The sequence below is a fragment of the Phyllostomus hastatus genome, unplaced genomic scaffold (assembly GCF_019186645.2).
Source record: "Phyllostomus hastatus isolate PE091 unplaced genomic scaffold, TTU_PhHast_1.1 phas_contig_159, whole genome shotgun sequence".
NCBI lineage: Eukaryota > Metazoa > Chordata > Mammalia > Chiroptera > Phyllostomidae > Phyllostomus > Phyllostomus hastatus.
The window spans coordinates 41,325,119-41,351,733 of record NW_025333640.1 but is presented as its reverse complement, the minus strand read 5'-3'; the positions used below and the strand labels follow the sequence as shown (position 1 = coordinate 41,351,733).

At 61.9% G+C, this 26,615-nt stretch overlaps 1 protein-coding gene across 50 annotated transcripts in view; it reads left to right on the top strand.

The window, feature by feature from the left end:
* Window positions 1-26,615, top strand: part of ANK2 (ankyrin 2) — a 293,273-nt gene that overhangs the window by 202,911 nt on the left and 63,747 nt on the right. For 39 of the 50 annotated variants that reach the window (XM_045830698.1, XM_045830702.1, XM_045830701.1 and 36 more), the window contains 16 exons: window positions 203-301; window positions 1,416-1,601; window positions 1,968-1,991; window positions 4,656-4,754; window positions 7,370-7,468; window positions 10,590-10,688; window positions 12,251-12,448; window positions 14,355-14,453; window positions 14,575-14,673; window positions 18,169-18,267; window positions 20,310-20,507; window positions 22,331-22,429; window positions 22,743-22,841; window positions 23,513-23,710; window positions 25,531-25,629; window positions 26,232-26,330. In XM_045830698.1, coding sequence (XP_045686654.1) covers window positions 203-301; window positions 1,416-1,601; window positions 1,968-1,991; window positions 4,656-4,754; window positions 7,370-7,468; window positions 10,590-10,688; window positions 12,251-12,448; window positions 14,355-14,453; window positions 14,575-14,673; window positions 18,169-18,267; window positions 20,310-20,507; window positions 22,331-22,429; window positions 22,743-22,841; window positions 23,513-23,710; window positions 25,531-25,629; window positions 26,232-26,330 — 1,893 coding nt within the window. The remainder of the gene's footprint in view (window positions 1-202; window positions 302-1,415; window positions 1,602-1,967; window positions 1,992-4,655; window positions 4,755-7,369; window positions 7,469-10,589; window positions 10,689-12,250; window positions 12,449-14,354; window positions 14,454-14,574; window positions 14,674-18,168; window positions 18,268-20,309; window positions 20,508-22,330; window positions 22,430-22,742; window positions 22,842-23,512; window positions 23,711-25,530; window positions 25,630-26,231; window positions 26,331-26,615) is intronic. The other 11 variants (XM_045830693.1, XM_045830724.1, XM_045830737.1 and 8 more) reach the window with 3 other exon arrangements.

Below are 26,615 nucleotides of genomic sequence, written 5' to 3'. Positions count from 1 at the left end.
TTCGGAGCGGCTGTGGGAGCTGGTTCGCCCGCACGCGTCCAGCTTCTCGGGAGTGCAGACGTGTTTCGTTCTCGGGTGCAGAGCACTGTCTGGGCGGTGCCACTCCACTGCCTTGTCCCCTCCTCGACGTGTGTGTGTGCCCCCCCAGTCCAAGTGTCACCAAGGAATGACGGAACGCGTCTTTTGTGTCGCTTGTCCTCAGAACGGCTTCACCCCCCTGTACATGGCCGCTCAGGAGAACCACATCGACGTCGTGAAGTACCTGCTGGAAAACGGCGCCAACCAGAGCACCGCCACCGAGGTGAGTGGCCGACAGCCCCTCCCGTCATCTCAGCCCCTTGACCTCCCCGTGCAGCCAGCAGGACGTCCTCGCCTCGTCCCAGCCACGCAGGTGTGGACGCGGCTGCCGCGGCCTGGAGCCGTGGCTGCGTGCCCCTCACGAGCCTGCGCTTCAGCTGGGGTCACGGCACTGGGTTTTTGCCTGAAATCCCGCTCCACTGACGGGCTGTTCTCTCCTCCGGCCCAGAGCGCACCACTGGTGCCCGAGTTCTACCTTTGGGCTACTTCTCATCTTGCAATACCGTGTGCTTTACGCTTCCACTCTGCTAAGAAATAGGTTCTTTTAAAACTCAATCCTTACTTGAAAATTCCATTCTTACTGTGGCAGTGCACTTACGACAGGAAGCTCTTGATGAAAATGATTTCCACAGAAGTCTATAGCAGCAATTTTCAGCCGGCATGCCATGCAAGTTTTTAAAACTCGTGATACCTGACTATTGAGTCAGGGGCACGGACTTCTTTTCCCCTAGGTCGTCAAATAAAAAATGGCAGCAGCCAACACAGCAGTAGCTTCCCAGGGTAAAGGGTCAAACTTATGCTTGTTTCCTTGTCAGACCGGCAAACAAAGTATTTTTGGTGTGCTGCGGGAGGTCAGTGATTAGTTCACGTACCGTGAGAGGAGAAAGGCTGAAAACCCCGAGGCTCTGCAGTTGGGTTGGAGAAAGGTGTTTCGTGCAAATAGAACCCAAAAGCAAGCTGGGATCACTGCACCGTGTCAGACAAAACAGGCTTTAAAGCAAAACTGCAATAAAAGGCTGAGATGGCTATTCCCCAGTGATGAAGGGGTCGACCCAGCAAGAAGCAGCCACATTTAAAAACATGCAGGCGCCCAGCGTGGGAGCCCCTGAATATATCCCAAACGTAGCAGCCCTGAAGGGAGCTGTGGCAGCCCTGCCAAGCAAGTCGGGGTCCTGACCACCCTCCCAGAGCGAGGGGCCGTCCCCGGTCCCCAGGGCACTGGTTGTAATCTCCTCCGGCCTCTGCAGAACAGTCTGTCCTTCCGCCCTGCTTGTCCGTCTCAGCTTCACCGAGCCCCAGGCGCCCCCAGGTCAGGGAAGGTTCTTTGTGTCCCGCAGGATGGCTTCACGCCGCTGGCGGTGGCCCTGCAGCAGGGACACGACCAGGCGGTGGCCGTGCTGCTGGAGAACGACACCAAGGGGAAGGTGCGGCTGCCGGCGCTGCACATCGCCGCCCGGAAGGACGACACCAAGTCGGCCGCCCTGCTGCTGCAGAACGACCACAACGCCGACGTGCAGTCCAAGGTGAGGCCGGCCGGCGGGCGGGCGGGCGGCTCCCAGCCGGGAGGGCGGGGCCCTGCTGCTGGTCCCAGACCCAGGTTCCCTCGGAGGGGGTTCAGGAGAAAGGGGACCCCGCCAGGCACAGCCACGAAAAGATGAGTAGGTGCTGTTCCAACAACGAGGGCCAGCTTTTTAGAAATTTGCCTGTTTGCTCCATTTCCAGTAAAAACTGGCAACAACAGCGTTAGAAAGAGGGGCCCGTGGTGTGGGGTGACAGGCCTTCCTGCCGCGTGGGCCGGGCCTGCGGGACGGGTCTGGCCGCGTGGGCGGCCTGTCTCCGTGCTTTGCAATGTGTAACGTCTGCCTCTTCTCTCCGCACAACCGCCTCAGATGATGGTGAATAGGACGACCGAGGTACAGTATCTGCTCCCCCAGCACACACTCGCTTTGACTCGGTTTTATTTTTTTAGTTTTTTTGTTCAATTAGAACAAATGTGCACTAATTCCCGCTAATGATTGGGACTTCCGTTATTAGGAAATTAGCTTGGAAACTCTCCCCATAATTAAGGGAAATGGATAATTCAAATGAAGCGTTACTTTATCAGTGAAACTATGGAAGCAGCTCACGAGAGCGGAGCGTGGAACAAACTGTCAGCGTGCTCCTGCCAAGTGAGCGACACGCTTACAAGTGCCACCACGGGGCTGTGACCCCTCGTAACGGGGGTTCTCAGGGTCGAGGTCAGCACAGCCCAGTGAGGGAGGTTAGTCCGCCCCCCGCCCCCTCACAGCGGCCCGTGTTGGCGACGTCGTCCCACGTGTGTGTGGCCAGTGACGAGAGTGACCGCGCCTGAGCAAAGCGCGAGTCTCAGGGTCCTTGCTGTCAGGTCGTCTATTTCCCCCAAGCCAAATCAGGCCTCGCCGATCAGCATGGACCTTCCGTGTGTGCGTGTGCACCCGGGTGTGACCAGGGGCTTCTCCTTGGCCGCGGCTGCCACCCAGAGGCCCCGGCGAGCCCTGTCGAAAGGGTGTCGCGGACGCCGACCCAGACGCGAGGGAAGTGCCTGCTCGCGTGGGCCGACTCTCATGGAGGCTGACGGCTCGCGGGCACGGGGTGGCGGGCCCAGCGTTCACCCTGAGTGTTCACTGGGCGAGGCGCACTTCCGGAGTCCTGTTTGTTCGCGGTGGCCACTGAGATGCGGCCCTGTGTGCACCACCCATGCCCGTTCTCCGGCTGCATCCCGGGGCCGGCTAACACGCAGGTCGGAGAGCCCAGAAACAGCGGCCCGTCTGCTCCGTGCAGTTGCTCTCAACTGAAACCACGAGACTGGCATCTTAGTGACCGGTTACAATACCGTTAATTCTTTAGGTGGTTTTTGGTGACTCAGACGCATTTTTGAAAACAATACTGCAGTTTGGTAGGTTGGTGCCAAGTTACACATATTCCGTGCAGGACCCGTGGCGACAGAGGCCCTTCCGCGCGGGGCCCGTGGGAGGGAGCCCAGCTCCCAGCCCCCCTCTCCGGCGGGCTTCCTCCCAGCGCCAAGTCAGCCATCGTGGCCGGCAGGGAGGCGAGGAGTTAGTTTATTTTTGCAAATGCGAAAGTGACAGTACTCCACTCGAACACTTTGAAAAAGACTCACCAGCGTTTGCTGTGTTTCTGTGTAATGACGCTGTGACCTGAACGGTAGACACACATTCAGGACACGCCCGGGGAACAAGAATGATGAAGATAAAGATGAAAAACACACAGTTATTTCCTAAATCCTAACAGCTTGACCTTCTGTAACATGAGCTGGGTTGCAGACTGCTCCCTTCCATGTTGACGTATTTGGCGTCAAGTAGCCGCGGAGTGAAAACGCCCTGGCCTGAGAGTGGGGCTGGGGCGGAGAGTCGCTGTTGCTGTTCCGTGCCTGGCGTCTCTGCCGCCGGAAGTCGGTGGCAGCCAGCGTGGCCGGTGGCACAGAGGGACTTCTGTCGCTGAGGGAGCTGAGCTGTGATTCAGATGATATTTCTTAAAAGCAGCTCACACCGAACACATCAGAGTTCCCTTCAGATAAAGCAGAACCAAACGGGATGACCTCACAGCTGCCAGACCGAGGCCCCGTCTACTGGGGATGGTCTCGGGTGCCTCTGTGGTCTTTTACGAAGCGACGAAACTGCGGGAATTGCAGAGCAAGGATGCAGAGCTTCCTATGCAAAGCTCTGTGTTCGTTAGTAACAAATTACTAGGCTTGTGTTGTGAAAATGGGACACCTTTTATACTAGTTTTTCATCAGAAAAAGAAATGAAATACACTTTTCTTCCATTTAAGAGTTTGAGATTCATTTTTAAACATTCGAGGGTAACCGTTCCTAATGCCCGTACCATTGATTTAACCTGCTGATTTTATTGTATAGCTATCTTATTTTATTTTGTGTCCATCTTATTTTATTTGGGATAAGATTTGGTTTAAATAACATTCAAAATAAGGTGCAACTAATTTTTTTGAAATTTTATATTCACATTGATGCCAAGTGTCTTGGTTAATTTTTTTTAACTCTTCCCGTCTAACAACGCAGTCCGACTGAGCCCCGGGCGACAGAGGTGGATCTCTCGCCCGAGTGTCCGTGTGGACAGACTGGCCCACCTCAGTGTCTTCCAAAGACACAGGGCCAACCTCTGCTGTTAATCATTTTTTAAAAGCTTCAATTTTGAGTTTTTCTCTGGAGAAAGCATCTTTATTCATAGTTACATTATTCTCATGGCTGAAACCTCATGTTGTTCAATCACACTGTTTTTCCGTAATGCTACACCAACTCAAGAAACCTGGTTTAGTTTATGTAGCAAATCTCATAAATGGATAAATTGTTAAGGTAATGAGAAACAACGCCAGGAAATATCGGAGCCTCCCTCACCCGTGCACAGACTCAGCTACTTACCCCTCGCAGCACTGAGCGTGAGTCTCGTTACGGCATCTGTTGTCTGGGCCGTGTGGCTACCGTGCCGGGAGACAGAGTCCCCCTGTTCCTTTGTCCACGGCCCTGGGACTCAGGCCCGTGGGAGGGACGCTTCACCCACGTGTCTCCTTGCTTCCCGCAGAGCGGCTTCACCCCCCTGCACATCGCTGCCCACTACGGGAACGTCAACGTGGCCACCCTGCTCCTCAACCGCGGCGCCGCCGTGGACTTCACCGCCAGGGTACGTGTGCAGCGGCCCGCGGTAGACAGCGCCGAGGTGACGGGGGGGGGGGTGGGTCGGGGGGAGTGCGGGTCCTTTCCCTTCCCTGCGTCTGTGCTGGAGAGGCAGGCTCTCCACTTCCTTATCCCACTCGCAGGACACTGTCACAGCCCAACACGTGAGTGATGAGAATGTGTGAGTTCACACACACACAAATCGTGTACCCACACATGAATCATGTATTTACACATATAAACCGTGTATTCACATGTATGATTCATATTCATACACACGCAGGTAATGTATCCACATGCACACACATCATCTGTAAGTGAAGGAGGATCTTAAGTCAGACACCCGTGCGAGCAGTTAGATGTAAAAATCACACCACGAATCGGAACGAGCAGTTTCAGGTCAGTAAACACTCGACTGTTAAACCGTACGGTGTAAAATGTGTCAGGACATTTATCCAAAGTCTTCGTGATGGTTGTCGGCTGCGCAGTTTGACAGGGAATTTTTTTAATGAATTGAGAACTTGCTTGTATGAGGGTCTCACTGAAACACGTCAAAGACGCCCTGTTGCGTTCTATGTTGGAAAGATTCCCTGAGTGACAGCCGTGGAACTCAGTGAAACGAGGAAGGGCGTGGGGGGCGCCCACGCGCAGCGGCAGGAGGAGAGCCCGCTGCCCCCCCGTGCAGCTGGAACACGGAGGTTAGCCTGGGGCTGCAGGAGGGGAAGTGGGCCCCCTCCCCGCTGTGGTGCCAGAGTGACCGCAGTGGGACCTTCCTGCCCTGGAGACGACAAGCTCAGAAGAAGCGGGGTGGCTCCGACGCAGAGACGAGACGCAGCCCCTGCAGGGAGGGGCTGCCGTGCAAGGTCTGACCAGCAGCATCCGCCAGGCTTCCGGAAAGCCAGCCAACGTAACGACCGTCGTGTCTGCGCTCCGACTCCAGAGGCTGAAGAGGAGGAAGGGGAAGCTTTACGCTCGCATCCGGGCGGAATGGGTCCCACAGCAGCAGCACAGGACACGCTGGCAATTATGTGAGACTGGGACGCAATGGTAGGAAATACAGTGGAATCCAGTGCCGGGAAATTTGGACAAGGGCTCCGACATGTAGCAGTCAGTGTGGGGGGTTCTGCAAAGCCAGCAACCTGCAGATCTGCACAGATAAACGTACGTGACCCAGGGCCAGAACGACCGTGCGCTGGAACGGGAAACACTGTTGGGCAGAACATGCACAGACTGCCCTGCAGGTGAAGAGGAAAGCGAACTGCAGATGGCCGACAGAGGGAGGAGGAGGAGGAAACACGGGCGGAAGAAATGCCAGTCACTCCAGCCCTGCCGGTGACCCCACCTCCCTGGCAGAGAGGAGCCAGGGTTGAAACGACTTCTGACGAGAGCGCGAGAAGGAAGTGGCAAAGCAGGACTGCGTCTGACCCTCAGGAAGACAGAAATCATGGCTGCAGAAGAAACGCATAACTTCAACACAGGCGCTGAGGATGCCCAGACTGTTAAAGCCTGGGCTGTCCTTGGTTCGAGGGAACCAGGAGAGGTCACCAGGAGCCCAGACCAGTGCTTAGAGACCAAGGCTGGGACCGCCCACCCCCCTCCCCAGTTAGGACGTGCGGGTGTGAGAGTCAGACAGTGAGGAAGGCTGATGAGAAACACAGATTCATCTGCAGTAGGGTGTTGGAGACGTGGAACCCTCAGAAAAATGGACCAGTGGGTCCCATAAATGTCTGAAATGTCACTGTGGCAGATGACAGACTGCAGCTGTCCTGCTGGGAACCTCGTGAGCAGGCGGGGTTCCTCAGGGAAGACAGTGATGCCGGGGACAGGGCGGCCGCAGGGAGAGAGGGGACCCCATGTGGGATGGACTCCCTCCGTGAAAGAAGCCACCGGCGGAGTCTCCGGGGCTGTGCGGGGCTGGGAGGACCGGACCCTGGGCACGACACTCGTTCGTGGGGTCACTAGGAGTCAGGGTGACCCAGTGGCACAGGGCGCACACACACATAACATAAATAAGTAAATGAGGTGTTTGAACATTTGCAAAATTATGACACAAAGGATCAGGTATATATATCCTCACCGTAGTGATGCTGTAGGATAGCCAATAAAATAACCCTAATTCACACATACGGTGTTTCACCCTTGGACATCTCCTGCCCTGAACCTGTGGGGTTATTCTCAAGCCGAGTCCACTCTGAAGGTGACTGTGAGAGTCGCTCTCCCCCGGGTATTGGGGTACTTGCACCCTACTTCTGAGCACAGGCAGCTCTGCGGCCCCCGGTTCTCTGTGTTTGTGGGGAACCGCAAGGACGGGCTCGGGGCTCGGGCTCCGTCCTAGGAGGACCCTGAAGTTTTCTTTCTGTGCCACAGGTGTGAGCCCACTGCCTGGGCTGTGAGGTGCGTGCCCAGTACCTACGTGGCAGCGACTGAGTTCCGCAGCTTCATTCCGTTTTATTCTCTATCCACAGTGCTTTGCGGGCCGTGTGCTTCTTGTTCCTCACAGACGGAAGCTCTGAATCGTAGGGTCTGTGGGTCAGGTGTGCTCCCAGGCCACCCCCCGCCCCACACCCTGTGTGCGCGCCCTCTGTGCCCTCACGCCCTCGCTCTTGCCTCCTCTCCCCGTAGAACGGGATCACGCCTCTGCACGTGGCCTCCAAGAGGGGGAACACGAACATGGTGAAGCTCCTGCTGGACCGCGGCGGTCAGATCGACGCCAAAACCAGGGTGAGCGCGTGCGCCTTCCGCCTCTGCGTCGGGACCCCCGCGTTCTCTCCGCGTCACCTGAAGGGCCAGCCCCCGAGCCCGCGGAAACGTGTGTCCTCGGGGGAACGGTTTCCTTAGATTTCATTCAAACCTCAGGCCCTAGTTAAGGCTTCACTTGGCAGCGGGGAATCAGTCTGTTCTCGTAAGTGCCCAGAAGAGCGGAGGGCTCTGCACCGACGCTGCCGGGTGCGCACGCGGGGGCCTCTGCACCGACGCTGCCGGGTGCGCACGCGGGGGCGGAGCCCTGCCTTCCTCTGTCTGAAACCTCGTCTTAATGTTGAAACAGCAACTTTTATAGATAGTTACAAAATGATACCATTTATTCAGGCCTTATTAAGGGCATTACTCACTTTTATTTTTAAACTTATTTATTATTTAAATGTGGAGATATTTTACCCAAGGTTTGTGGTTAAAATAGCGGCATACATACTTCAACGCAAGCAGTAAAAGCATACAAACACGCTTGAGGAGGGTGAACGAAAATCGGTCCATCGGAAAAGGGGTCGCCTTAGAAACCGAAGCAGTAACTGCGGGGCCACCAGCTGTCTCAGGCGCGGGGCGTGCTGCGTGCGCCCCCTGCAGCCCTCGCTCCGCAAGCGCAGCCGCGTCTCGGTGCGAACCGCTGGGGAGGTTCGCCTTGTTTTCCGACTGAGAAAGCGCGAGGTCCCCCTTTGAGAAGCGAGACACCCAGAGGGAGACGCGGGTCCCAGAGCAGCTTCGCCTCGAGCGAACCGTCTAACCCGCAGGCCTCCGGGGCCGGCGGGAGGAGCGGTCGCGGCCGAGGGAGGGAGGGGAAGGGCGGAGAAGCCGGCGTGCGCTGACCGGCCGGGGAGCGCCGGGGAGCGCCGGGGAGCGCCGTCCGCTCGCGTCGGCTGATCTTCCTTCTCGTAACTGTCGGGGTGTCTCGGGGGACCCGAACCGATTCTGGTGAAGAACACGAACACGGGGAAAGGGACTGTGGAGGGGGAAACCAAACTTTCAAACACAGGCTGAAGAATTTAATTTAAAAGAATTTAAGTAAAAAAGATCCTTGAACACCAGACCTCGGTGAGGATTTTTGGTGATGAGTCACTGTTCCTCGCGGAGAACAGCGCGGCGGCTCAGGCGGAGACGGAGACGGGCGTCAGGGGGACTCACAGCCCCTCCCAGCGCAGAGCAACTGCGTCGGGAGAGTGCGGGCCTGGCGCCCATGCGGCCCTCGCCGTCCTTGGTGTGTTTGGGGCGCCTGGGTGCTCTCCTGGCTTCCCGCTCGCTCCTCCGAGGGTGTTTCCACACCGTCACACGACGGACGTTTCAAGTAACTTGCAGAAAACAACACCTTCTCCAAACAGAGTCCCTTCGACTTTCAAGCAGGCTGCGAGGGACGCGGGGCAGGAGAGTCACGCCCACCCTGTGCGTCCCGGCTGACCCCCAGAGGCACCCCGGTGGCCCTGTGCCTCCCCCTGTCCCCCCCCACCCAGCCCGCGAGCGGCGCGGCCTCCCGGAACCTCCGTTCTCAGCGCTCCGTCCCTTGCGCCCTGGGTCTCGGCGCGGCCCCGCGGGGTGTTCCTGGGAGCGTGTGCGGGAAACCGAGCTGACCCAACCCGTGCGCGGCCCCCTGTGTAGCGACGCCCTGCACCCCAGCGCAGGGCCGTTCCTGGGGCGAAAAACGCACGCGTTCTAACCGCTTTGCCTGCACCACGCGTTTCCTCCTGGAAGGACAGCCTTCCCTTGCTAATGCCCACATGCCCACACTGCGAGGCCTGTGCTGGTCCTTCGGGGTCCTGAAATCCGCTGAAAACACTTAACAAAGCAAGGAATCACTACCAATCAGGGTTCTGGCTGAGCCAACGGCCCTAGAATTTGGTAATTTGCAGAAATTATTAAAGAGCCTGTTCCCCCTTTGTTGGTGGGCGGTGGGGAAGGCACCCGGATGGGGTGCGCCCCTTGGGGTGGTCCCGGCAGGGCGGTTAGCATCCAGGTCTGAACTCAAGGGGAGACGCGGGGGCAGAAGCTGCCGTGGGTAAAGAGACACGGCCAGACTTCAGGAGGCCCTCAGCAAGTTGCTTCCTGCGATGCAACAAGACACAGCCCAGGGCCCGAGTCAGCCTGGAGGCAGAGCACAGGGAGCCCAGCAGCGCCACCCAGAGAGGCCCGTGTGGGCCACGCAGCAATGTGGAGGAGGACAGAGCCCGGGCCTGCAGGGGCAGCTGGAAGTCCAGCCCAGAGCCCCTGGGATGAGGGTCGGGGAGAGTGTGGACCAGCCATGTTTATCAGGAGGGAAGTGAGGCCTGGGATCGGCCCCGGGGGTCCTCCCGCTACCCAGGGTCCCCCACCCCTCGACTGCGACCCACCTTCTCGGCCTCTCTGCCTCTGAGACTCCGTTTTTTTCCGAAGCCTGAAATCACCACTTAATGTGTGTTACTCAGGATTTTATGTCCTCTGTCACTTTTTGCCCATTGTTCTTACATTTCATTTCATATTTCCCATGTGCTCTGCTTCTTGGTCACGTCACCCCAGAGAGGCCCAAAGCCCACAGACAGAGGGTGTTTGGGTCGCTCTCAGGTCTGGGGCTGCCGGAAGCTCTGTGGACAGCACGGTGCATGGCTGTGCCCCAGCCGTGTCTGATGCTGTTTTAATGCTGCTGATCAGAAGTATGCGTTACCTCTGAGGAATACCTGTGTAGTTTGTAGGTGAGAGCATGTGTGTGGAAGCCGCCTGAGGCTTTTCCAGCGTGTGGAACAATGGCCTTACCCTCTAAGTGTTTCAGGTGGCATCTTAGGAGGACGTGTGAGAGTAGCGACAATGTGGGAGTGAGCCTGGGTGCATAACATTAAGTGAAGAGTTTTTGGATGGAAGTTCTGCTGGGTCAGCCACAGTGAAACAGCACAGCGACACAGTCTCTCGGCTGGTCCCGAGCAAGCAGGACTCCCGCGCCCTGTGGGAGCCGCCTGCGCCCGTCCGGTCTCACTTCCTTCCTCTCTCTCCTTCTCTGTCGCCGAGCCGCGAGCCGTCCTCGTGCCCATCTGTCGAGTCGCCAGGACACGCTCTCCTCGGGGTGCCCGTCGGTGGGGCCTGAGACCTGACCCTGGCTCTTTGGCAGGACGGGCTGACGCCGCTGCACTGCGCGGCCCGAAGCGGACACGACCAGGTGGTGGAGCTGCTGCTGGAGCGGGGTGCGCCGCTGCTGGCCCGGACCAAGGTGAGGCCCTGGGGACGGACACGGAGTCACCCGACCCTCCCGACACGGAGTGTCGCCAAGCGTCTCCTGGTCACTCAGCGTCTGTGTGCCAGGCGGGGGGCATGCGTGTCAGCCTGCTGCACGGTGTAACCTGAGCAAACACGTGCAGCAGGACGCATCGAACACATGCCTCCGAGATCTCTCTGTGCCTCACCTGCCGGTCGCACTGCAGAAGGAAATGAGTGTTGTGTGTCGATGATACTGTCTGACCTTCTGGGCGTCTACATTTTCATGAGGCTCTGAGACAGCTGTGAATTGCCCATAAAATCATCTGTTAGTGCAGCGCAGGCAGCACCACACGATGACTCTCAAGGGAAGCCGCGGTGAGGGGGACAGGGCAGCGTGAGCTCGCACTGCTGTCTGCGCAGGGCCAGTGGCGGGGGGCCTGCTGTTCTCTGTGGCTGAGCACAGCCAGCGCCCTGGTCTGGTCCCTCAGCGTGGCCCCACGGGACCCTCAGCCCGACGGGGAAGCCCAGCGGGGAGGATCGCACGACCGGAGGTGTGTTACTGGGTTCGCGGCAGTGCAGTTCCTCGCTGTGCAGCCTCGCTCCCGGGCACCAGGGCCCGTCGCCAGGCGCACGGGGAACAGCGCGCAGCAGTGCGAGGGGGCGCGCAGCAGCGCTGGGCCCCTACCAGCAAAAGTCAGACAGAGGCCACTTCTCACATCTTCTCCCTATTTCACCACGGCCCCCGCCCCCCCGCCACAAATCAGGGTTGGAGTCGATCAATGCTGTTTCCAGGGTAAGCGGTGGGAATAAGGCAGCCAACACAAGCAGTTATTTTTTAGTTTATACTGTGTGTTGATTGAATATGCAATTGGAGCCAATTGGAGCCACTTGGAGTGCAGGCCAGCCCACAGGTCTGCAGTCTGTGCGGAACGAGCTCTGTCTGCACAGACGTGCCCCCGGCCACGACAGGCTTCCCCTGATCAGACACCGAGGGGAACCGGGTGCCATCCTTTCCACCCCCACACCCACACTGTGCGTGTTGCACAGACCTGTCTTTGAAATGCAGTCTTGGGCCCGGGCGATGCAGAGGTAACTTGGGGCAGTTTTGTGGAGCACAGATTGAAGTTTAAGTGGGAGTAACACAGTGTCAGACCAGACATGTTACGACCACTGGAAAGCCAGTAGCGAATTGAGGACAGACAGGCAGCACCATCCGTGAACTTGAAGTGGCCTCGCCCTCGGAGGTGCCTGTAGTTGTCGCATCGCCCACGGAGACCGTGGGTCGCCGAGGTGGCCTCCTTGGGAAATCAAATGTCATTCCTGTGTCTGCGTCCCGCAGAAAGTGTGCACAACTGCATGAACATTTACCTGGTCATTCACTCCGTCAATCATTCATTCACTCACACACGTATTCATTTGTTCATGGCGCATTCACTTATTCACTCATCCGTTTGTTCATTCACTCATTCACGCATTCACGAATTCATGCATCACCCAACTGGCTAGCTGGCTGGGTTTCAGAGCCTGGCTGTGAGGCCTGAAGCGTGACGTGGTCTGGTTTGTTTTCCTGCACAGAACGGGCTGTCCCCGCTCCACATGGCCGCGCAGGGGGACCACGTGGACTGCGTCAAGCACCTGCTGCAGCACAAGGCCCCCGTGGACGACGTTACGCTGGACTACTTGACGGCCCTGCACGTCGCTGCACACTGTGGCCACTACCGTGTCACCAAGCTCCTCCTGGACAAGAGAGCCAATCCCAACGCCCGAGCCCTGGTAACGCTGGCCCCGGCCACACAGCGGGCGTGCGTGGTGGGGCGGGCAGGCCGGCCTCGTGGCTGCACGGCACGGCAGATGCAGGCGGTGTCGCCACCCAGGTGCCTGCCTGCACCTGTCTTCAGTCGCTGTGGTGTGATCTCGGGCACAGGGAGATGGCGAGGCCACCAAGGCGGCATCCCCACGATTAGTGAGTTGCAGTAGATGGGAAACCTTGGGGGGTGGTGGGGGTTGACAATCCGAAATGGAAAGTAGGAGCAGATAAGTAGGGGCTTCTCCACAAAATGAGCTCGGACACTTCTCTGTAGGGTCAGAGTGAACGTGGGAGAAAGCTGAACTTTCTTCTCTCCCCTTTGGAAAAGAAGGAGGTGAGGTGTCAGGCAGTGTAGGATGTCAGCCCGAGGAGAACTCCCTTGGTCGGCTCCCTCGCAGGCCCCGCCCAGGTGGAGAGCAGGGAGCTCAGCCCCTGGCGCTCCAGCAGGCGTTGTGTGGGGGCGTTGTGTGCAAACTGTGTGGCATCGGCCGTTCTGCAGCCCGTGTGTCCCGGCCTAACGCTGCCCAGGTCTCTGTGCTCCCCTCCCCTCTAACCGCTGCCCCGGCCGGAGGGCCTGCACTAACGCATGCCTCGTTCCTGTTCTCCCACTAAAAGCAAACCCTTTCCCCTCCACGTTTACGTGGTTAAAGCCACTCACATTAGTCTTCAGTCAGTGCTTAAGAAGGTAGGATGTCACTGAAGGATCAAATAGTAACTCTTGTGTTTAGAAGTTTTCCATCTGAATCAATGTATGCCTCATGCCTGGGAAGCACATGCACTTTCAGGGTTATGTGAGATTGTGGGAGCGTATTTATTTCCTCACAAGGAGGAGAGTACTCGTTTTCAGCCGGAGAGTGATCAGTGAGCTCGTGTGACGTTGCAGTCGAGTCATCAGAACTCTCGCAGGTGCCGGCTCCTTGTGTCCGGCTTTCACGCAGCTCAGGACCTAACAGACACTGCGAGGAGGTGCCGTGGGGTGGAGGCCACGCGCGTTCCTAGGAACTGCGGGTCTGGAAAAGTACTGGCCGGCGACCAGTCCCCATCGTCACCGACCATTCCACACACAGGTCATTGCTCAAGGAAGAACGCAGAACCTAAACACACCCCAGGGGGTTGGGCGCGGGGCTGGCTAGCGGACTTCTGCAGGCCCTTCCCCGGTGCCGGGACGTCAGCTGAGTCTGAGGAGTGCGAACCTGCCTCGGGCGTCTCCACGTTCCTCTGCCTTGGACAGGTCCCTCCCCCCAATGACCCCAGAAATTCTCCATACTTTCCTTTTAGAATATTCACACTTAATCATTTCTCCATAAACTATAGTTCACGAACATACCTGATAAATACTTTTAAATATAAGAGGCATAACTTCAAGAAATAAAATATGAACATAATGATTTCTGCTAATACGTGACTTCCTATAAGATTTTTAATATAACATTAGGATATAAAAAACTGTCAACATAAACCACGACCCGTGCTGATTTATTTGCGCATGTGCCCCCTGAGGAAGACGGGCACAAAGCTGACACGTTTGTGTCGGAGGCCGCCACGTCCTCCGACCTGCAGGGGAGCAGACGACCGCTATCTGTGCCCTGAGACGTGGCCTCGCGTCAGAGAGCGTGTGTGCGCCTGCGGTGCAGCCTGACCCTTCCGGTCCCACTGTCCCCGGGCCCCGCCCTGACGCGCAGGCCGAGCTCTGGTGCACGCTCGTCTTGTCTCCTCCGTCACCACACACAGCAGGACTCGGCGCAGGCGGGCAAGCCCGGGGCTCGCCGCAGGGGCAGCCGTGCCGGCCCAGCGAGGCGTGGCGGTGTGCCGGCACACTGCGGTGTGAGGGTCGGGTGCATGTACCGACTAACCCGGTTGTCTTTTGCGCAGAACGGCTTTACCCCCCTGCACATTGCCTGCAAGAAAAACCGCATCAAAGTCATGGAGCTGCTGGTGAAATACGGGGCTTCCATCCAGGCCGTGACAGAGGTAGACACTGTCCCCGCCTGTCCCCGACACCGCGCGTGCTGCCCCTGCGCGCCCGCCCGCCCCCGAGCCCGCGGGCCGGGGGCCCGAGCGCGCGGGGTACAGCCGTGTGCTCTGCCCGCAGTCTGGCCTCACGCCTACTCACGTGGCGGCCTTCATGGGCCACCTGAACATTGTGCTCCTGCTGCTGCAGAACGGCGCCTGCCCCGACGTCACTAACATCGTGAGTACGGCTGGGCGTCGGGCCGTCCGTCCGTCTGTGCTTGCGTGAGCTTGCGTGTGCTTGCGTGTGTGTGGAGGGAGCCAGGTCCGGTGGTGCCGGGCAACTGCAGGACCCCACCGAGGCCCCGTGGGGGGGGATCGCAGTCCTGGAGGCTCCGGGGTGGGGGGGCAGGTGCCTCGAAGCGTCAGCCCCCTCCCCCCAACAACCAGGGACACGGGTGCAGCAAGCGGCCCGGGCTCGCCCTGGGGGCTGAGCGTGACCTTGGAGCGAATGTCGGGTCAGGACCGCAGTCCGCCAGGGCAGTTGGCGACCCAGCGACAGACCCTCCTGGGGCTCCACTCTCGGTCAGGCCCTGCCCGCTGCAGGGACCTGGGGCTTCCACGTGCAGCCCCACTGGGCACCCCGTCCTGCTCTGGTTTTGTCGGGAGAGGCCTGTCCCCTCTCCCGTGAGGCAGTTCCGCCCCAAGCTCGCCCACCCGGAGGGGGCGCCGCCCGCCCGCCCCCAGCTTTCTTCCTGCCGGAGGCACCGGTGCCTGGAACTCTCCGCCTCGTCCCGACCGGGGCTTCACCTCCCGCTTCGCAGTGCTGCTGTCCTCGTCTCGGAGTCTGTCTGTCCGCCCCTTGACACTGTCCGATATGACCCCGTGCTCCCCGCCCGGCACTCACAGGACGCGGCCGTCCAGTGCTGAGGGCGTTGCGTAGCCACAGGAAGAGCTCTTCCCACAAACGTCCGAGGCCGTTAGTACGAGGGTCCTGGTCCCAGTGACTGGCCCATTCCTGCGCCTTCTGCTCAGTTTCCATGCTGGTGGCTGAGGCAGGGACAAAATCCGCATGAAATAAGCTTATTTGACTTTAAATAGTATTTAATTCTCCGTTTTCACGTGAGGGGCAATAGGAGCACAAACCGTTCAAAACCGTCGAGTCCCCGTTTACGAGCTCCCCCGCGCCGGGAGGGACTCGGCTTCCTCCCGCGCGGCTGCCTGGCCTGCGGCCCCGGACGGGAGGCGTCAGCTGCGCAGGAAGCTCCACGAGGCCCGTGTGTGTGCTGCGCCGCCTCGGCCTACCCAGCGCTCCTGGGGCCTCGTGTGCCGCCCAGCACCACGTCGAGTTGTGTTCCAGCTGCCGGGCCACCCACCCTGCTTCGGCGCTTCCGAGGGGCACAGCCGCGCGGAGTCCCTGCAGCTGCCGGCAGTCCGTTCCAACACCCAGGAGGGGCGTGACGTCCGGTAGCCGCTTCGGACCCGGGCTCTCCCTCCTCCTGCCGGACTTGTTCTTGTCTGGAATCTGCGGTCCACGGGAGGCACCCCCACCACTCCACCACTCGGCCACAGGCCTTTCCAGAACCTCACCAACGCCCCGCGCGGCTGCCTCACACAGTCGCCCACCCGCGGGAGCAGAGGCCACCCCGGTGGGCCGTCCAGAGTGCGGCCCGTGAGCGAGTGCCCCTCTGGTGGCCAGGCCCCGGCCCGGCCAGGCTCACACTTCGCATCAGGATGGGGGCAGAGACGCCCCCCCGAGCCTCGGAGCTAACTCACTCGGGGTAAGGAGAGCAGCGGAGCTGAGTCAGAGGGGGTGCCCTGCAACCAAGAAACCGAAGTTACACTCACATGGAAATAAGGGTAATACGATACAAAAAATCAAGGGAAAATTGCCATGAACGTCGGTTACCCCAAAGTCGTCAAACAAGAATCAAAAGAGACCATGTGCATAGATAGAACTTTCCTTTGAATGTAACATCCAGCACTGCACATTAGGGTTTATACGTGTTAGTTTCAGATGTGTGAACACCATACAGATAACTTATTTAGGGATAGTGAGACTAATATTGGAAACACTTTACATTTTGGAAACCCTTTATTGACTCCTGAGGCCTCTTTGACGTCTGTTAGGAGATGAAGTTTTGTCTTCGTTTCTACCAAAACTAGGAAAATCACTGTGCTTTCATGAGACCTGGAAACAGAGTAAAGATTTGAGCTTTCCGTGTGTGTGTGTGTGTGTGTGTGTGTGTGTAGCTGTGTTCAGGGGACCGCAGCTTCGTCTGCGCAGGGACAGGCTCTTGGTGACGGGGACCGGACGCTGGGGCCGCGTCACCCAGAGGAAAAGTCTTGCCACGCGTCCCAGGTCTGAGGGCAAACGCTGCCTTCCCGCTGATATGCCGCTTTGTAGAACAGTTGACTCTGGCACGTTTTCCCGGGAAAAGGCTAAATGTGTCGTCGGAAAAGGAGGACATTGGAGGGTGAATGAGTCGTCAACCAAAGGAAAAAGTCGGAGCAGACGCCCACTCGGTTCGGTGCTTTCACAGCGAAGTCACTCGGAGTGAGCCCCTCGCAGCCGCGGGAGGCGCGGGCCTCTGACCCCGGGAACAGAAACGGGGAGGGAAGTTCGCCCCAGACCTTCCAGGCCTAAGGGCTCCCTGTGCAAGGGAGAGAAGGCTCCGTTCCCCCATGTCAGGGGCTCGCCGCAGCCAGCCCCCCGACCAGCCCCCCGCGCACCTGGAGCGGGCTCCCTGCCCTGGCTGGAGCCGGCCTCGCTCCCGGGCAGGCGGCACCGAGGGCACCGACGGCACTAACTCCCAGGCCAGCGCCGCGTCTTCCGTCACTGAAAACCGTCCGCGTGAATGGACCTCCGCCTCGTCCAGAACTACGTGTGACTTTGAAACACGGCGGTTAAAAAGGGGCAGACGCTGTGCTTCAGGCTCAGTGACCAGCAGGCCCCCCCTGAGAAAACTCTCCGCGGTCCCAGCTGCCGTCTCCGGTCAGCGGTCAGCGAGGCGGTCGGCGGGCTCGGAGCCGGGTGTGGGCCCGGCGCCCCGAGCGCCCGCCCCCGCGGACTGCGCCGCCCACGGGCCCTCTCCTCGCCTCCAGCGGTTTCCCCGGATAACTGCTGCCACGAAACGTGCTCCTTAACCGGCAGCCGGGGACCCCTGGGCAGGGCGGAGCCCACACAAACAGCCCCTGCCCGCCTCCGACCACAGAGACAGGCCGGATGCAGAGCAGGGGCTTGTCCCAGAAGTGCGGTCTGCGTTCCAGACAGGGGTGACTGAAGTCCGGTGCGGGGGGCGTGACCTTTGGGATGCGTGGACTTGACCTCCGGCATCTGGACTTCCGCACTGAAATGCCCTCAGGCTGAGGTCACGTCACTGAGCAGGGCGATCGCAGGTTTCAGGTGGGAGAGCAAAGGTCAGCTTCCCGTCGCCAGGTCTAATCTGAGTTCTGTCGGGGCGGCCGCAGCACCCAGCCTCAGGGCGTGCTGGGTGTCGGGGTGAGGTCGCGGGCCTGCTGTGGGCTGAGAAGGATGAAGGGAGCTTGCTTTATCTTCAGGAAGGGGGAGAAGACACAGCCACGTGTTTGCAGACTAACTGGTAAAGGAGCGACGGTGCTGGGCACAGGCTCCCTAGACCCCCGGGGGTGCCGCTGAACTTCACGAGGAGGTGAGCTGCGCTCTCTGCCCCCCCGGCGGGGCCCCTGACACCCCCTCGCTCTCTGTCTCCCGCAGCGCGGCGAGACGGCCCTGCACATGGCGGCCCGGGCGGGGCAGGTGGAGGTCGTGCGGTGCTTGCTCCGGAACGGCGCCCTGGTCGACGCCAGAGCCCGGGTAGGTGCCGCCCCCCGGGGGGTGTGGGTGGGGCCCTTTCTCCCAGACCGAAAGGGGGCGTGCGGCGAGTACACGCAGTGGGAAGTGCACCCCGACTTCAGGAACATGTGGGGCCCACGCCGGGGGGTGTCCACTCCCCGCAGGAGGAGGGGCTGCTCCCGGACGAAGGCAGGGGGTGCTGGGCAGGAGAACGAACGCCCGCCCGCCCGGCCTGGCCCGAGGCTCCCAGCACACGCACCCACACGCGTGCTCCTCCGAAAACACCCTCTTGACCCCACACCAGCGCTCGGCCACCCCGTGTCCCCCAGGGAGGTCAGGCAGAGGAGGAGCCACACTGTGCCCCACGGGCTCGGTGCAGGGCTGCAGGTGCCGGCGCCCCCTGACCGGCCAGCGTGCCGCCCCCACCCCCACCCCCACCCCGGGAAGGGCCCTCTGTGCCCAGGGTCCTCCGTGGGCGCGCCGAGAGGTGCCCCCACCCCGTCGCGAGCGCTCGCTCGAGGTGCCGTGTTCTGCGGGCACGGCGGGGGGGGGGCATCTGGCATTCGCTCCGGGGACCGCGCACCCCCGAGCCCCTGGGCCCGGACTCACCCGAAACTCAGTTCACTGCGACTTGCACAGCTGCCCACTCGTGTGGCCCCTGGGAGTCCAGGAGCCGAGTGCCCACGGTCACTGTCCTCAGGCCCCTTGTGTTTTGTTTTGTTGCTGGTGCTTCTCCGTAGTGGGTGCCCCCCACCCGGCCCATTGCTCCGAATTTCGGAGGGTTGTGCTGCCCAAGGTGCCGCTGGCTCCGTGCCCGACCTGCTGGTCCCCGCGGGGCCACCGTGTGCCCTTCTGTGGAAGGTCAGACGGACACACGTCTTCAGAGTCCGAGGCCTAATTTCAAGCCCTGTGTGCGCAGCCCAGGGACGTGGGCAGTCCCGGAGACCCGTGTGACCCCTGCTGACCTCTCTTCCCCTGGACACGGCCTCGTATCAGGCCGGCCCCCCGGGGCTGTTTTGGGGGCAGGCTCCCGTGGGGAAGTTTGCCTTCGGCAGCTTCCTGCGGAGGAGCTCGGCCCTGTTCGCGTCTCCCCGCCCGAGCCTCACGTGCGCCGCGCCGTGTCCGCCTGTGGCCCCCCGCAGCCCTTCCCCGGCGACTCGAAGGGGCTGCAGCGTGGGCTCGGGTGCCCCCGGCCCCGCTGTCCCCGTCCGTCCGCTCCTGGCGCGGGGAGCTGCCCCGCGGTTCCTTCCTGCCCGACGCCGTGGGCAGGGGTCCACCCACGGCTGTGACCACAGACCCCCCACCCCAGAGCTCGCGCGTCGCCGGTCGATCACTTTCCCAGAGGGCAGTCGGGTCTGGTTCTCTTCGCACTGGAACCGTTTCCCCGACTGCCCCGCGGAGTCCGGGGATGGTCGGGCCTCCTCACGTGTGTCCCGCGGGCTCTCCCTCCGGGCCTTCCCGGGGGTGCACGGCCGACAGCCCCGCCTCCTCCTCGCCAGCTCTCCCCTTTGCCCCGGGACGCAAGTCCCAGACGCTTGCTTCTGCGCGGGGTTCTGGGACGCTCACACTGCCGCCGCCTTTACCCACAGTCCCCCCTTGAAGGCGCCCGGCCTTTGGAGCCTGGGCTTGCTGGGCGGAGGGAGAGCCAGGTTCTACCACAACCCCTCGTGTTTCCCCTTGACATGGTTCCCAGGATGGCTCGGTCTCCCGGCGACAGCTTCTGCGGGAGGGGATCTGGGTCTCGGGGCATCCGGACCGGGTTTAGTTCCCGCTCAGACCCCGGAGCCGCTCGTGCTAAAGCGGGAGTGAGGGCCGGGGCCCGGCCCTGGGGGCACCTGGAGACCGGGGCCGAGCCGATGGGGGGGGTGCTGCTTCACACAATCTGAGGAGGACCTGAGAGCCCCTCTGTGGCCAGGGTAGCGGCCATTTCCCTTTGCAGAGGGGTCCCCCTCCCCGAGATTCCCAGAAAACTCCAGAAACAGCCACACGCACGGCACCGCGGGGGGCGGGGAGGGCGCAGGCAGGGCCGGCGGCACTAACGGGCGACTCGGGCTTCCTTGCAGGAGGAGCAGACGCCTCTGCACATCGCCTCGCGCCTGGGCAAGACGGAGATCGTGCAGCTGCTGCTGCAGCACATGGCGCACCCCGACGCGGCCACCGCCAGCGGGCACACGCCCCTGCACATCTCCGCCCGCGAGGGCCAGGTGGGCGTGGCCGCTGTCCTCCTGGAAGCAGGGGCCGCCCACTCCTCAGCCACCAAGGTAAGAGGTGGCCCCGTGGGTCCCTCTGCCAGGCCACAGCCCTGCCCAGGGAGTGGGTGGCGTTCAGGCCTGGGGGGGTCTTCCTCTTCGAGCGCCTAGGTTCGTTTCCCCAAGGTCTGAGGGGCATCGGGAGGCCACTTATCGTTTCTGCGACAGGGGTGCTTGGTCCTGTTCCTCTGACGGACGCAGGGTCGCCTTCCCTTCCCTCCCCTCCCCCCTTCCTGTCACGAACTCTAACCCACGAGTGCCTGGGTGGCCGGCCGGCCCCAGGGGAGGTGACAGAGGGGCGGAGTCCAGGCCATGGGGGGCGGCCGGGGGGGTGAAGCTCAGCCCCTCGTCCTCCGAGACTTCCGGGGCTTCACATGCCGCCTCGGGCGACAGTGCCCGGGGGCCGTTTGGTGGGAGACGGTGTCAGGCGGAAGGGGTGGGCGGGCGAGGAGCCTCTGCAGATCCGGGGGTCGGCGAGGTCCCGCTGAGCTCGCACGGGGCCGGAGAGAGACAGAGCTCAGGGGACGCTGCCCAAACCCCACGTACGCTGCGGTCCCGCGGGTGTGACTCTGCCCAGTTTTGTCACACGTTTCCCAGTGAGTCAGGGGCTGGATCCCTGTTCCAGCAGGACTGGAGGAGGAGGAGGAGGCTGGTTTTCCTTCCTCACCACCGCGTGGTTTCTGTCTCGGAGAACCCCCTCCCCAGCGCCACCTGCACTGAGCGCCTCCGGCGAGGCGGCTGGTTGCGCTCCCTGGGCCTGTCCCGGGCTCCGCGAGGGCGGGGCTCTGTCTCCTCCGGGGAGCTACGAGCTCCCAGTGCTGGGACAGGAGTGAAGGGGAAACACCATCCAAGTTGAGAACAGTGCGTGGTGACCCTGACCCTGACCCTGGAAGGACAGGACCATTTTGGGGGGCACGCTGGGGCAGGAGGAGGAGCACAGGCCCGGGGAAGCTGCACCTTCGCCTGCCCGCCTGCCCGCCTGCCCTGGGCGCTGTGCTGCGGGCTGTGCTGCCGCCCCTCCGCTCGGTGCCGGGACAGCCAGGGGGACGGGGCGCGGCCAGGACGGTGGGGCTGATGGCGCTCGGTCAGACCGGCCGCCCATGAAGTCTGAGTCCAGGACACGGTGAGGGGGGCAGAGGCCAGCTTTGGGCACGAGACGTTGACCGGAACGCAGAGGCCTGAGGGAGGAGGACAGCGTTAAGAAGCCTTTGGACGGTGGTGTGTCCGAAAGCCTGGGGCCCCGCAGCCCAGCACCAGGGGGACGGACGACGTTTCCGAGGGGAGTTTGCGCAGGGTGGGTCGTCGGGGGCAAGGGCCCCCGGCCGGGACGGGAGGTGCTTCTCAGCTGTGAGCAGTTTTTCTTGTTCTGGCAAGTACTTACCGTCCCACTTCTGCAGAAATACGAATCACCAAACAGTGTTATTTTTTTTTACCATGGCCATGCAAGCGTCCTAAAACTGAGGTGGGAAGGTCTGGAGTTCGGGTCTCGTAAAGAGACCAGAGAGGAGGACCGGGGAGGAACTGCTGCGGTCTCAGCCACACTGATCGTAGAGGCAAGAAACGGAGGGTTTTCCCGCAGAAGCCGGGGCTGTTTCTCGGCCCCGGGGGCCTCAAAGGCCCCTGCGGCATTGTGGGTCGTGCCCCCAGCCCTCAGCACCGGACCCTCGGGGGGTGAGCGGTGCTCACCGCCGTCCGGCCGAATGCGGATGGGTCTGATGCCGGCCGTGCCGTCCGCACGTGCACGTCGGCCGGGTCTGCCTCCCACGCCCCCGGTCACGGCGACGTGTCCGTGGCCGGGAAGGTGAGCACCCCCCTCCCCGCCGTTCCCGTTTCAGAAAGGCTTCACCCCCCTGCACGTGGCGGCCAAGTACGGGAGCCTGGACGTGGCCAAGCTGCTGCTGCACCGGCGCGTGGCGGCCAACTCCGCGGGGAAGGTGCGGTCTGCGCGGGCGGGCGGGGGTCCACGGGGGCCTCTGTCACAGGGGCTGAGGGGAGGGGTCCCCGCCGCGTGCACGTCCCACTCGTCGCCGAGCATCTCAGCCCGTGCCGTCCCCTCGGCCGGCGCTCCCCGGGTTGGCTGGGTGTCCAGTGTGAGCTCAGCAGGGAGCTGTGGACTTTTACCCCCTCGCTTCCACTGGCAACGTTGACGCACGAACTTGGACCTGGCCCACCCTGGTGCCCGGGCCCCTGGCGGCTGCAGGGCCGAGGGGGGCGCTCGCTCACCAGGAGCCGGCCTGCCCTTTGCAGAACGGCCTGACCCCGCTGCACGTGGCCGCCCACTACGACCACCAGGAGGTGGCCCTGCTGCTGCTGGAGAAGGGCGCGTCCCCTCACGCCACCGCCAAGGTGAGGGTGCTGGGGGGGGGGCTGCCACTGTGGGGGGGTGCCCTGGGGCACAGAGTCGGTGCGAGTCCCTGGTGCGGAACAACCCCCCAGCACCGTGGTGGCCCGAGCGGGTCCGGCGCACCGTGACTGGCGCGTCAGTGGGAGGAGGCTGCAGCGAGAGTGTGGTGCAGACCCCTCCGGTTCTGTGCGGGGAGCCCCTGTCTGACGGGGGCGGCACTCCGCGCCGGGACAGAGGCCGGGGGTGACCTTGACCGGCGAGCACGAGTCCAGACCAGTCACCTCCATGGAGAGGGCTCTGGGGTTGGGGTGCCCTCGGGAAGCTGAGGGAGCGGGTGGGGGTTGGGCTGGGGTGGAGGGGCAGTGGGGTGGGGAGCCCCTCCGGGCGTTGAGGGGCAGCCGTGCGCAGAGGAGCCGGCCGGCCTCTCCCGTGTTGCTCTCCAGGACGGAACCAGGGGGTGGCGTGGCAGGCGCCAGGGCCTGGGGCTTCTGAGCACCTGCACCCTGGGGCGGTGCGGGGCCTGCGGCCTTGGCTGTGCAGGCCTGGGTGTCGTGGGGACCCGTCGTGGGGACCCGTCGTGGGCCCCGCACTGGCTGTCAGCGGCTCCGCTGGCTCCCTCAGAGACCCGCATCCGCTCTGCTGAGCCCGCGGGCGTGCTGGTTTTGTGTTGCAGAACGGCTACACGCCCCTGCACATCGCCGCCAAGAAGAACCAGATGCAGATCGCCTCCACGCTCCTCAGCTACGGGGCCGAGACGAACGTGGTCACCAAGCAGGGCGTGACCCCGCTGCACCTGGCCTCCCAGGAGGGGCACGCGGGCATGGCCGCCCTGCTCCTGGAGAAGGGCGCCAGCGTCCACACGTCGACCAAGGTGCTCTGCGCGCGCCTCCGGCTTCTGTCGGGTGTTTCAGACGCGCGTGCACGGACGCCAGGCTGAGAGGGGGCTGGCGGGGGAGGGCACCATGCAGCCGCCAGGGCGGGCTCCAGGCTCCGGGCTCATTTCCCGCAGGTCGGCTGCGGTCGCGCGTCTGCGACTGGTTTTTTCTGCCCCTCCGAGACCCCGTCCGAGCAGGCGTCCCTGCCCCCGGCACCTCCGCCTTTTCCAGAGGACGGCCTTTGTGGACGCGCTCGCTAACCGCAGCAGAGGGACCGTCCCTGTGATGTGTGCGGGGGAGACACATCACTCCCATGTCAAAATGTGTCGGTTCTCACAAGGCCACGCCTGCCTCTGCCCCTGTTTACCAGCTTCCGACGGTCTGTCCGACTGTCTGTCTGGCTGTCTGCCCCACCTGTGACTCTCTCATGCTCAGCCCACTCTCCGCTGAAACCAGCTGCCACTGGGAAGGTGTCTCGGGTAACAAGCCAAACCGGCCCCTTTTCCCGTTGCTCTCGGAAAGCACGTGTGTTCCTTTTCTGGGTAAGATCCACGGAGATCCGTCGCTCGGTGCTCTCCGAGTGAGTGCTTCTCAGTAACAACCATGACGCAGAGGCAGATACTGTATTTCCTACCTGGTCGCCAGGTGATAGTGGACACGAGGAAAGGGCTGCCCTACGTGCAAAGCCCTTTCTCCATCCATCAGAGAATGTTCTTCTCGCTGTCGGTCGCGTGGGTTCTGAAGGGGCCGTGGCTGGAGATCGTGGACTTTGGAGGACACGGCTCAGCTTCCGTGGCCTCGCCTGATTGCAGAGTTAGGCCTGCTGACTGCAACTGCACGTGAACCGGGGGCCGGGGGGTGGTGCTTCCAGTCGAGTCCGCTGCCCTGGGCGACGGCGGCGAGCCCGGGGGCAGAAGCACCAGCAGGCGGGGCTGCGGGAGAGCTGCAGGGGCAGACACCCTGCACTCTGTCTGACACACTCGAGGGGCCGGAGGGCTTCCTGGCACCTGACCGGCACCCAGAGGACACATGTGAAGTGGGCCAGGGGTCTAGGGTCAAGAGGCTCTTTACATTTCCACCTTCTTGAAGGAGCTACTCGCCCGTGCGGTGGGGCTGCCAGGCGGTGGCCGCGAGGGATGGGCCCCGCCCTCCCGTCCTGGCGCGGTCCTGTACGGTTCCGAGCCGCGCTCCCACCGCGTACTCGGTGCATTAAAATCGCCCCTTGACGCCCACGTGCCGACCCCGTTACCTAAAAATGCCAATTCACGACGCTGCCTGTAAGTGAGGTCGTCACTTTTTATGCGGTCTTTAGAAGATCCCAGAAAACAGCGCACTGCCTTTGGGTGCCGGAGAAAGCTGTGCTGAGCTCATTTCATGAAATGCTGCATTTTTTACGTCGATGCAATGTTTTCCTGATGAGAGTGTGGACCCTCGCTCCGCTGGTCGAGGGGGAGCCGTGCTGGGCGGCCCGGCCGGGGGAGGGGCCGGGTGGTTAGGCAGGAGGCGTGGACGCGGTGGCACGGCCGTGCGACCTGTGCCAGCAGGGGCAGCGGGTTCGCTGAGTTGTTTTAAAGCCTCAGATCACGGTTTAAGTGCCCAACGTGGAAAACAGCGTGATTTGCCGAAAGTGTGGACGAACGGAGACTCTGTCCTGGGTGGGGAGTCGCAGTAGCTGGGACAGTTCGTCTTTAGTTTCACAAGATGCGATTTCTGGGCAGAGGCTGTGCGTTCACAGGCTTTTCTCTGGAGATGGGATGTCGGGGTGACACAGTGCGTGTTCGTGCCCTGACGCCCCCTCGGCCCCTTCTCTCCGCAGAGTGGACTCACCGCCTTACACCTGGCCGCCCAGGAGGACAAGGTGCACGTTGCTGAGGTTCTCACCAAGCACGGGGCCGACCAGGACGCCCACACGAAGGTAGGTACGGGGACCGCTGCCCCCGTTGGGTGGGTCCTGGGGTGGCTCCCAGCCGGTCCCCCCTCGAAAGTCTGTCCTGGGCTAACGATGCCCCTCCTGCTCGCAAACCTGGAACGGGTCTCCGTTTTGGGGGAGTTGAGTCCAAGTGCATGGAGGACAGGGGTCCCGGCTTTGCAGGGGAGGCTGTCTGTGCCCTGCTGCCGGCCAGGCAGCGGCTGGTTGCCCTCTCCTGCCCCCGCCTGCCCACGCCCCGACTGGCATTGCTTCGCCCTGGTCTCACCCTGTGACCTCCTCCGCCCACCGCACTGCAGGCCCCCGCCTGCCCGGCACCCTCTCTGGCCTCCTCTCCCCTCCCCGGTTTCCGATCCCACCCCCCCTCGGTGTCAGCTCTTTGTCAGTCAGGCCCCGCCCACGTTTGGTCTGGGACCCCTCAGTGCACGAAGTCCTCCTGTTCCCGGACCTGCTCCCGCGTCTGTGCGCACCAGGTGCACACGCCTGCTGAGTAATACTAGTCCGGCCACCTGGAGGGTCTGCGCCTCCCCGGCCCCTCGAGGTTCGCCCGCGGAGTGGTCGGTCACCTGCCTGTGCCTTGTTATTTGCAGCTGGGCTACACTCCTTTAATCGTGGCCTGTCACTACGGAAACGTGAAAATGGTCAACTTCCTCCTGAAGCAGGGAGCGGACGTCAACGCCAAAACCAAGGTAACGGCCGTTCTCACTGTGTCTCTCTCGGCAAGGGCCCAGCTGCGGCGACGCTCCGTCCGCCCACCGCGGTGGCGTGGGCTTCGCTCTTTGGTTCTTCTGAAGCAGCGCATGCACTGTGCGCTCTTGTGTGGCGGTCTGAGACTCTCATTCCCACATCTGAGAGCCACGGCTCGGAGCTTCCGACGTGGAGCTGAAGCAGCCGGCACAGGCCAGCACGTCACCGCAGGGCACGCGGCCCCTGGCGGGACGTCGCAGCCCCGGCCTCGGCCCCGCCCTGCACTC